This window comes from Carassius carassius, chromosome 45, assembly GCF_963082965.1.
Source record: "Carassius carassius chromosome 45, fCarCar2.1, whole genome shotgun sequence".
Classification (NCBI taxonomy): domain Eukaryota; kingdom Metazoa; phylum Chordata; class Actinopteri; order Cypriniformes; family Cyprinidae; genus Carassius; species Carassius carassius.
In genome coordinates, this window is record NC_081799.1 from 23261749 (window position 1) to 23274197 (window position 12449).

General features: G+C 39.7%; 1 protein-coding gene across 1 annotated transcript in view; it reads right to left on the reverse strand.

Moving 5' to 3' along the window:
• The window catches only part of LOC132127628 (zinc finger SWIM domain-containing protein 6), an 80257-nt gene extending 73058 nt beyond the window's left edge, over positions 1 to 7199 (reverse strand). Inside the window, exon 1 of the mRNA XM_059539586.1 lies at positions 6691 to 7199. Within this exon, the coding sequence (XP_059395569.1) occupies positions 6691 to 7117 (427 nt within the window). The 5' untranslated portion in view covers positions 7118 to 7199. The remainder of the gene's footprint in view (positions 1 to 6690) is intronic.
• Positions 7200 to 12449: the final 5250 nt, after the last annotated feature.

Below are 12449 nucleotides of genomic sequence, written 5' to 3' on the forward strand. Positions count from 1 at the left end.
AGGCCTGAGCACAATCCAAAAAAAACCCATGCGGTCTACAAACGCCTGTAGCTTCATAGAGACTCTGGAGAATTTCAGAAGGAGCAGAGCGCACGCTAACCCCTCAGATTACTAATAACTGAATCAGATTCAAAAGGTATTCACTGGGCAGGCAAACTTAATACGACAACACCATATGCACAGAAGTAACATATATGCATTTGAAAATGTAGAGCGTGACACTAAGTTAATGTTCATTGTTTTCCATTTACAATTTTCATATTGTTTCAAGATGTATAAAACAACATTAATGTATAGCAAACAAACAAGTAAAAATGCAAACCAACATAAAAATTAAAAACTATTCAAATTCTTCATTGTTGGTTCATGATACCAAATGCATTAACAGATGTTAACATATAGAACTACATTAATAAAATATTGTTCATTGCTGATGCATGTATCATATGTATATTGCGATATATTACAATAACATTTATTAATAAAGAATTTTCTCTTTTACAATTTTTGTAATATTTCTAAACATTTTAAACTATATAAATACACTTGTTAACCAAAAATGAATTAACAATGAAAATACCACAAATATATATAAACGTTACAAAATTTAAAAATGTTCAACCCAATCCATAAAATAATGGTAACATATTGAACCAACTAAATTCTAAATGAATAATTAATAAATGAAACAAGTGTTCATTTGTTGATCACATATCTTAACCTTAAGAATGAAATTTTTATTTATTACAAGTTTTCTATCATTTCATGCTGTTTGAATTAAGATACTACACACATGAATGAATGCAAAATTAAAACAATTACATTATTTTACATTTTGAATTTCATTTAAAATTATTTATTTATAGTTCTTCATTGTTGCCTGTATATGCATTTTAAAGAGAACAACAAAGGCAAAAACAAAGACATGCAGCAGGGGAATAAAGCAACAGCCTGTTTGTTGAGCCCGTACACAGTAAGGATGAATGCATGCTAAACTTTACACTATGACACAAAAAAAAAAATATTCATTTCAAAATTAGAACTTGATTTCAAACAGCATTAAAAATACAGAGAAAAAAATGCAGACCTTTTAATTTCTGAAACCTATTTCAAAACTAACAGTTGGAACCATGTTTGGCTGTTGGTGAGATCTAAGATAGCCATGTTATTCATGTAAAGAGGGCCCAGGCAGGGCCTTGTGACCAAACTCCACCCGTCCAGGACACTGGATGCTGCTCAAGTATGTAGATATTGGGAAGTGGAGCACATTTCAGTCAGTCATGGTCTAAGAAGCATACGCAAGTGGCTACTGAGTAACATCTTACTTCACGCTACAAAATAACACCGGGAGGAACAGGAAGGGTGGATATTAAATTATGATATAAGGGCACCCTGTCGTTGCTCTGTGATGCTGTGGAGAGGTCAAACTCCTTGATCCTCTCCAGATACTTGACCATGATGCCGCTCTCAAACTGAAGTGCGTGCAGATATTATCATTCCGAGAAACTGCAATCCTCCAGAACAAGGTCAAATGCTACAGAAAATAACAGCCGACCGCTTACTGGATGCACCTCATTTATCTCACAGAGGAGTTTGAGACGCACAGGTTTCAGTGTTTTACTATGGCCACAAAACCCTCTTTACCAGGGTAAAATAATTACATTCTCAAGTACCAGTGAGAGATCAAAGATTCCAAAATTCAATAAATGGTTAAATCTGCACATATTAATCCTCAAAATGAACACACAGTATGTGCAGTCACAGGTCTACATTTATTTCAGAATTTCATAACAATCTGAATGCAGATTTCACACCAATAATTAGAGTCTGTTTCACCTTATAAAACAAAAATAAGAATGAAAGACATGGCTGTCCCGAGTTCAAGTCCTGGATCCCAGCCCCCTCTCTCTCACCCACTTCACTTCCGGTCAACCTACTGTCCTATCTAAATAAGAGACACAAAATTAAAAAAAATAAATAAAATAAAATGACCTTTTTAAATAAAACAAATCACTATAGATTCATAAAACACTTCTGATTCTTGTTATGACATCATAGAAATCAAATCGGGGCTCGCTGATATTGACCATAAATGTTTTCATTGTGCATTGTAATTTGAACATTTTGACACCTATTTTAAATTAAATAAAGCACCTCAAATTCATAAAAAATCAGATTTCTATTTTTTACAAATCATAGAAATCCAATCAGAAGCTCACTGACATTGACACCTATTAAAATAAAATTGTATAGAAACACTACAAATTTAGATTTATTAATTTCTTTATTTACTCATTTCAACATTTAATACATTCATTTCTGATTCTCTGATTTTTTTTATTATAATTTTAACATTTTGAAATCAAATAAAGCACTGCAAACTCATAAAACGCCTCAAATCAGAAGCTCACTGATATTGTTAACACTGTTTTTCAAGCTTGCCAGAAAAATTTCACCAGTTTACGAGGTTAAATTATATCTCCCATCACTCTCTATGACAGCATGAGAACACTAAAACACAAAGCATTGATTACATCCCTAATGCATATTTTTTGTACTATAAAAGCTTCCTATCTTCATTGGGAAGTGAAAAGACAGATGCCGAGCGAGTCCACTTCGTTCTGACCAACATCACTTAAATGCATATCACATCATTGCGCATTACAACTCACAAGAACAAACTACTCCAGAGAATGGATGAGCACAGGAGCTCGTTCAGTGCCAGAATCCTCCATCTTTGCTTAGTCGAACACAAAGAACCAAGTCTGTCATGCATGTAAACGTCTGAGTTCAACCTAGCATCCAAAATATGAAGATTAGCTTTCATCTGACAACTGCAGGTTTCTAGTTTTGCTGAGTGCTTAGGGTCACAGCAGTAGTTTGGAATGGCTAAACTTCACAATGAAGTCAAAATGCAGTTCGTTATGATGTGATATTTCACAACGTAGCTCTCCAAATCTCCAGAACAGATTGAATTCCACAAGAATGAATCGCTGGGTTTTTACATGACTGGTAATAAAGCTCTGGTAGACTTTTAACTGAAGCATGTGACGTGTGAAGAAACTACAGTCTAATATTATAGCAGACCCCGCAGCAGAGAGCAGAGCTTACGCCCTCCACCACCAACTACATCAAAGAGCATTGTGGGTGGAGCGCTAACTTTCAATACATGGTGCAAATCTGTAGGCTTACTGTCAATCTGACTTCTCAAAGCTGCTGCGGAAAATGTAGCATTTATGGAAAGGCCATCTGATCTGATTTAATGCTGATCTAAAATAATATTTTAAAAACCTCAAAGAACATAAAACAATATACAGCATTTGTGGCACATGATCTGCATCTGTAAAGAAATACTAGCTTACTTGTTATGAAATCCTATTTTTAAAACATATGATGTGAAACAGAACTTTTTATTTATAGTATAGCCTACTTTTCAAATTGTTGTATGCATTTCAAATAGTTAAGCATCTTAGTAATAAACAGATTTTGCATTTTAAATCCAATTCTGAGTAAACACTGACTTGATTTTCGCAGTCTTATTAAATAAGTAAAGAAAAATCACAAATGTGTATATTCCCAAGTTAGCTATATCCTGCAGGAATGGTAGTATTATAGCATGATAAGTCCATTAGCCATCAATCAATTTACATTTCAACACTCAATTTCTTCTAAACTTTAAAAAATAATAATAATAATGTTGTAAATAGTATGTTTTCCTAGAAAAAAATATTTGTCTTTTAAATTTTGTTTAATTCTATTTCTTTGTAATTATGTGTGACATTTACTAGCAGTTTCTGAGTAAAAATGAGAAAAATAAAAGGGGAAAATCTTGGTCTCTTTCTTCAAAACAACTCAAATGTGTGTTTGAAAGGTAGAAAAAGCATCAGCAGTTTTACAGACACGTCACGCATCTTATAAAGCACCATAAAGCAATTACACAGGCACACTGACCTCAAATCTACCAAACCAGAGGCTCTGATGCAGTTATACACTCAGCAATGCTCTCTTCCACATGGCACTTCTGACAGGCCCCAAAAGCAACAGCCTCATGCAAGATTTAAGTTGTACATCTTAAATTTTGCACTTCTGTGTATGAATGGCAGAAATGTTAACCCGGGCATAAGGCTTTTCTTTTCACTGGCTCAGTGAGCTGGAACACACATTACAGCATGTGCAGCACTCTATTCTTCATTCTTTACACACACACACACACACCCTTTCTGGGTTAATAAGGCTGATGGAAATGTGCATCTCCTCTGAAACGAGATCAATAAACAAATCAGTTTATTCTGTCCCGTTATATCATTATGCTGCTATGACACAGTCTTCTTCATCTGATCAATACACCTCTGGGACTCACATATGGTTCTGCCATTAACATCTACAATGCTAGAATTTCAAAAAACCTCCAGCATTTCCGAGAACACGCTGCAAAATGTCCTGACTTGGCTATAATAATGGAAAATGACATCACTGGGTCGCTTTGAGATTTAACTGTCAAGTTATTACACCAACTGAAAGTACTGACATATACCATACTAATCATAACAAATGGAAACGCAACACAAGGCTGGAAAGAAGGTGCTTGAACTTGAACCCGATGACCTTTTGGGCTCAGGGTGATCAATATGACGCAAGTCGCAGCAACAGACACATAAGCACTGGTAATAAATACATAACTTTTACTGGGTTTGCAATTGCAACCCAGAGCTTCATTGCATGTGTTTCCACAGCAATAGTCCCGCAGTGTGCTTCAGCCAAATTGTTCATGAAAACACACACACACACACTTTCCACCAGATCAGTGCTGCTTGTACCATCTACACATCCTGTAACACGATAAACATTCCCTGCATGTGCTAAAAGAGGAGGGCTGCTCGGATACCCTTGGTATGTAAATATAGAGTATTGTGGCCAACTGCCAGCCGAGGGACGCCACGGCCACATTTATGAGAAATATATAGCTTTATTTCATCCCCTCCCCCTGTATATGACAGAAAGGAAAACAAACTCCTGTCCTGAATTCAGTCTCAGCTCGTTCGTCACGGTGAGTTCTACCTATCGGGGCTAATCCGGGTCTGCTGGAAGCAGCCCCCCCGGCCCTCCCTGCGCCGCAAGATTGCATCTTTTATTTATCGCCGCTTGGCTTTATTTTTGCAGAGCATTCCATACTGGGATGCAATCAGCCAAGAAACCCTCCCCGTACGTGCAGGCTTGTCATTTCCCATCGCCGGAGCTCGGAATGAGGAGCACACAAAGGGGAAAATGCAGAATCAAAAGCAGAGAGCTCCACGTAGCCTGTTGGAAAAAGGGCAAGAGCCCTTGATCTTCCAAGACAGCCAGTCCGCTTGAGAGGCTCCGGGCAGGGAAGACACACATGGGCCAGTGTGTGCGTTTTCCTGAAAGCACAAACCCATTTTGGCTGAAGGGTGAGGGCACAGAGCCCAGCTGAGGCACCTCTTCTCTTGCGGGCTACAGACATAGAGGAGGAGGGGAATGGTCATGCAGAAAATTACGTCTGCTGATTGCATTACAATATGAATTAAGCAAAGGCACTAATGTGATTAAAATCTTGAATTGTTTCCAAAGGGCGGACAGCCGCTGAATCAATTGCGGGGACTTTAAAAACAAAGGTGGATAAAGTTGTGAAACGACAAAGCGGGTGAATCACTATATGTCAGAGTTGAATATCGCGTTCGCAGCTACTTTGACAATTTTGAGTCGCACGCTGACGTCACCAGGGTCAGTCGGAACGTATGCATATCATTAGGGGACATTTAAAAAGAAATCGAGACGCTGCGTCTTTAAATCGCCATTCCTCCCACCCCTTTCACAAATCTTTTCCATTTAACAAGCAGTGAAAGAAAATAAAAAGCCGCTTTTGTTTCCCTTCCTTTTGAAGGGTGAAGGAAAGCTTAAAAGACACAAACGAACATGAAAATGGGAACAAAGTGCCAATTTCAATAGGGATGCCTGACGGCTATTTGATATGCGCACCCACTAAATACAAAACCAACAGTGTTTTCGCTGCTAAAAACAAGAGTCAGGGTCTTGTTTGCAATAACAACAAATAGCTATTCGCGTCTATTCCAGCTATTTTAGTTGACATGACAGCTCTACATCCACCAGTTGGTCGACTTACTACGCCAATAACCCCCCTCACGCTTACACTTCAGAAAAAATAAACACACCAGACCAGCCTCGGAAGAGGTGACATTTCAATCGCTTTACGAAAAAACACACGATTAATATGTCGCCACACCGACAAAAGTCGAACTACAAAACAAGTCCGATGTGAAAGAATAACGAAAAAGTAACGAAAATGTGCTTTACACGCTGAATGGATCGAGCTACAGACGTCGAGCTCCACTTCCGCGCTGCTTATCTCGCGCAGATACAAAAGCGCTACAATCTATTCAGAACGTTTCCCAGAACGCTCGGAATGTATCGATAAACCGGAGAGCTCGGTGTCTAAAAGTGCGAAACGAAATCACCAGCACCCTGTCGAGAGATTTAAACTCGTTGTATTCCTCCCTTTGTTTGCCGTAATTTCAATAGTGCCTTTCATTCGACTCGTGTTCCTCATTTAAACGACATTCGAGCGTTTTCTCTCGACTGTGTCTGCGCGATGGTGACTGAATTCTCTAGGTTTACACGTTTTCCAAGCCGCGGGTTTATATCCACACTCACCGACTTGCAATACGTTGTCCACACAGCCGCTCTCCAGCAATGCGATGCCGCGTCGGAACGGTAACCGCGTCTCGTCTATGTTCTCCCCGCTAGACGCGTTCTCCTCTCCGCCAGTGTTGAACGAGGAATACATGCAGATCTCCCGTTCGCTCCTCGGGAAAGACCAGTACACGATCCGCCGCTGTACGGGCTCCGGGATGCGCTCGAAACGCTCCTCGACCCGTTGGAAGGGCCACTTTTCCGCTACTTTCCGCGCTGCAATGTCCAGGAGCGACTCGGGGCTCTGGGTTTTGCTGGATCCCCCTTGGCCAGAACCAGAACCGCCGCATACTGTTCCACCGGCCCGCTGCCCCTGTCTACACGTCGTACTATAACCGGGTCGGCAGCAGAGCCGTTTAGCTGGGGGTTGCTGAACGCGCTCCGCCATGATCGCACTGCTTTAACGGCAAGGGCGGAAGTCGCCGTACTATTTAAACGGGATAAGGAAAGGAAAAGGCTGCGACGCGAATCGATTGTTCGCCGTGTAAGGACAGTCTGGACTTATTTGGTCAAAAGGGCGGGACTTCGGAGCCTTTGTGTAGACAAAATAAGCAAGGGGCGTGGCCTGCGCGTCTGCAGCCGTGCTAAAAAAGGCATGGGAGGCGGAATCTTTGCTAGTGATTATAAGTGTCAGTTCAGAACAGGAAGAGGCATGAGCGTTTGGAAACGCCTTCCACACGAATGAAAGAAAAACAGAAATCGTAGGTATTAGAGGGCTTTCAAAAAGCAAGCATTTCATTAGGAGGATGGAGGGAGTCTTGAACCTGCGTCCCACAAAAGCTGTCAAAGTATACAAACCTACATAGCCTATGAACACCTTAACAGACCCAATTATACTATTATAATTGTACAATTATACAATTATTGCATGGTTAAAGCATTGTTCAACAATATGCATTATAAAGATAACATGTAAATTATAAGTAGCTTTTGATTGTAAAAAAACTCTATCTATATAATTTTTGAGGAATATACGTGTATATACTGTATATAAATATATAGATAGATTGATTGATTAATTTTATACACACAACATACTTTTTGATATATATATATATATATATATATATATATATATACACACACACACACACACACACACACATACATGTATGATTTGAAATAAAATTATATATGATTTGATACTTAAAAAATCAAAAATACATATTTGGTTTTATAATTTCAAATATTTAATTTATAATTTTTCTATAAGATTTTGTTGTACATGAAAAATAAAGTAGTATACATAATAGTATGAATTATAAAACAAAGAAAAATAAATATAATTGTATTTATTTTTTGTATTGAAAACATGGTTTTATTTAATCTTTTTAAATAAGTAAATAACAATTTGTATGATATACATAGATTATCGATTGATTCATGCTTTTCTGCAACCCCCCCCCCCCCCCCCAATATAATTTCATGATTATTCTCTAAAAAGTTTTCATAAAACAATTGAAAAACCCTTAAAATAAACGAAATGTGGGCTGGTAAGTCACAACACACAAAACTACTAGACTTTTTGCAATAAATTATGTAGATTTCTGTTTTGTTTTATTGATGCAATACACATATTCTAAACAATGATCCTAAATTTTCAACCAAAGCCATTTACCCTGTGTGCCCTTTACCAGATCGAAATGAAAAGAAGTGATATTGTTCATCCCTTTTATAAATATTTCTTCCCTTGCTCAAATGTATAGCCTCAAAATCCAATACATTTAATTTCATTTCATTTATCTTTTATGCTGCTTTGGTTTAAAGGCTCCTGCTAAGCGCTAAACAGATAAATGAGATCTATTCATATTAAATGTGCAGTGTAAAGGGAAAAGGTTTGCTCCCAATTTAAGTGGATCAAACGTTTGCTGAGAGAGTTATCCTTCACACAACCTGAAGGTGAATCCATGCAAACTTTATGCCATACATTTTAGGAGTCAATTCAGAGTCATTTTGTGCAGATCTGTCATATTTCAGCTGTTTTAACTTTTATCTTTGCTAGTCAGATGTTCATATTAACTCCTGTCATTTCTCATTTTCGTTCCAGGTGATTCCTTGTTGTACATCTGATCAAGAGACAGATCTGAAGACCACAGCCGGTGTCTGTGATAAAACTACAAAAGGAGAAGTTACCACCTAACGAGAGAGAGTGCTAATTTAATTTCATGCAAGAGTCTCACCGGTGATATTAAAAAGTGTGGCCTCAGGGTAAGTTTAATTGATTGAGAAATGTGATGTAACTAATTGCAACTCATTGCAGGGACGCTGTAATCTCCAGCCGATCAATGCAGTGTATTTCAGATTAGTGTCCGCACAATTTGAGCTTCCCTCATCTGTCATTTCAGAGCTTTTAATGGACACATGCAGCGTTGCAGAGCATTTAGTAGGAAGTGTTTTTGATGAAAGCATGTGGTTCAGTTTAATATTTCTACAAATGAAGCACTTATCTAAAGCTTTTTTATTACTTAGTTTGCATGAAAATGTGCACACTTCAGCCTGTTTGTTTAACCGTATCAAAGGTTTCTTTACATGATACTGTCAAAAATCTACATTGAAATATTCTTAAAATCTCAGTTTTACTTACAATAATTCTTACTTAAAACGACATGCAAATTATTGTTAAATAAGTGTTTATGGATATTGTTATACGTTTTTGAATTCGCTTTTATTTTTACATTTTCAATTTTCAATTTAATTTTATGTAAATGTTTAGGAGTTAAGTTATGTGCTTTTTTATTTACATTTTTATTACTTTTTAATATTAAATCTTTGGTTTGGTTTATGTTTATTTCTGTTTTAGTGGAGTTATTTTATTTAGTTTTTCATCTAATATTTATATTTATATCATTTTTATGTGCCATTTTAGCATTTTAATGTAGATGAGAGTTTAATTATTTAAAAAAAATAATGATTTATACATTTAAATACATTATTGTAATATTTTGATTAATTATTTTGATTATAATATTAAATAAGAAACATAATCTTGATTTATGGTATTTCAAATAAGATTTTATATTTTAATATATCAATAGTAATTTGTGACGACTGGGTGAAGGAGTGGCAGGAAGCAAGTGCGAGGTTAACACAATTTAATGAAGACAATGACACAAGACAATACTGAGACACAAATATGACGCTGGGAGGAATACACAGTTCGGGATGGTGGCGATGAGTGAAGTATCCGGAAGGCGGAGGTGAGTTGGCAGCAGGAGAGGGTGACACAGGAACTGCGGGGAAGCGAGCCGAAGGTAAGTGGTGTTGCTTGGTGGTGGGTTGCGTAGAGTGGACGAGGTTTCGGGGAGACACGGACATCCAACGCAGAAACACACAAGAAAACAAAGCATAGATCACAAAAATGAAACAATGCTCTCACAAACACAAGACGCTAGACAAGCCAATATAAAGGGATGAGTAATGAGTGACAGCTGTTGCTGATGACAATTAACGGAGACGCCCACAAACTAAGCAGTGCTGACGCGTAATACACAGACTTCACCAACAAAGTGCAAAACCCAGAGATCACTGTTTACCAACCGTGACCGTATCCCCCCCCCCTCTAAGAACGCCTCCTGGAGTTCCCAGAAGGGCCTACCTGCTGATTGTAATTATCAATAAATCCCCTCCGTCTCGAGTCCAGAATATGATTTACCGAATAAGTCGGTTCCCCATCTAGGAGACGCGGTGGCGGGGGAACCTGGGTAGACGGATTAATACGTGAATAAAACACAGGTTTAATTTTGGACCAATGGAAGGCGGGATGTATTCTCCTGTACGCTGGAGGTAGTTTGAGGCGGACTGTCAACGGACTAATGATCTTGGTGACAGTAAACGGGCCAATGAATTTGGGAGCTAATTTGTTAGAAACGGAACGGAGAGGAGTATTGTTAGTAGAAAGCCACACTTTTTGACCCACGACGTAAACGGGAGGCTTTGACCGGTGGTGATCGGCCTTGGCCTTAGTGCTCTCCCTCATCCGGAGCAGAGTCTCGCGGGCTCTGGTCCAGGTGCGGTGGCACCTCTGGACAAACGCTTGAGCAGAGGGGACCGCGACTTCAGATTCCAGACTAGGAAAAGCTGGTGGCTGGTAACCTAAGCTGCACTGAAATGGAGAGAGGCCCGTGGCTGACACAGGTAATGAATTGTGAGCGTACTCCACCATAGAGAGTTGTTCCAGGAAGAAGGATTGTTGGAGACCAAACATCACAACGTTCTCTCTAAATCTTGGTTGGCTCGCTCAGACTGTCAGTTACTCAGGGGATGATAACCCGAAGACAGACTAACCGTCACTAATTCCTTCCAAAATTTGGATATAAATTGGGATCCCCTGTCAGAAACCACGTCTACCGGGAGGCCATGTAACCGAAAGACGTGATCTAGGACAGTGACCGCTGTCTCCTTGGCTGTAGGTAATTTGGGCAAGGGAATGGAATGTGCCGCCTTCAAGAACCGGTCCACTACGGTCAAAACGACCGTCATGCCATTAAAGGGTGGGAGGGCGGTAACAAAATCTAGTGTGATATGTGACCAGGGTCTCGAAGGGACAGACAGCGGTTGAAGGAGCCCATCAGGAGGCCGGTTAGACGACTTACCACTGGCGCAAACTGAGCAAGCCAAAAAAAAATCGTGGAGGTCACGAGCCATAACTGGCCACCAGAATCGTTGTTTAACTAAACCCTTGGTTCGGCTTATCCCTGGATGACAAGCAACGTTAGAGCAGTGACCCCACTGAATAACCTCGGACCGTAACTCCTCCGGCACAAATAAACGATTCGGTGGGCAACCAGGCGGAGGCGTTACCCCTTCAAAGGCCGTCTTGACCTTCGATTCAACCTCCCATACGAGTGCTGAGACGACTATTTTCTCAGGTAAAATACACTCAAGGAGTCACCGGGCGGGCGGGAGGATCAAAAAGACGTGACAAAGAATCGGGTTTGACATTTTTGGAACCCAGGCGGTACGACAGAGTAAAATCAAAACGACCGAAAAAAAGTGCCCACCGAGCCTGCCTGGAATTGAGTCTTTTGGCAGTTCTAATGTACTCTAAATTCTTGTGATTGGTCCAAACAATGAAAGGTACCCCTGACCCTTCCAACCAGTGACGCCACTCCTCTAAAGCTAATTTGACAGCCAACAATTCTATGTTACCAATGTCATAATTGCGTTCAGCAGGAGATAAACGATGAGAGAAAAATGCGCAGGGATGCATCTTATCGTCCTAGGCAGCACGTTGGGAAAGAACTGCTCCTACCCCCACCTCTGATGCGTCGACCTCCACCACCAACTACCGTGTGGGATCAGGGGCTACAAGGATGGGAGCCGAAATGAAGCGGCTCTTGAGGTTGGTAAATGCAGTCTCGGCTGCATCCGACCACCTGAACGGAGTACTGGGGGAGGTCAAGGCCATCAGAGGTGAGACTAGTTGGCTGAAATTTATGAATGAAACGTCGATAAAAATTGGCGAACCCCAGAAATTGCTGTAGGGCCTTACGGGAATCTGGAGATGGCCAATCTATCACAGACTTAACTTTGTCAGGATCCATACGTATTCCCTCGGACAAGACGATATACCCTAGGAAGGGAACAGACTGTGCATGGACTACGCATTTCTCCGCCTTGACAAAAATCATATTCTCGAGTAATCTCTGGAGCACTCGTCTGACGTGTTGCACATGTTCCTGGAGAGATGAAGAAAAAATCAGTATGTCATCCAGGTAAAC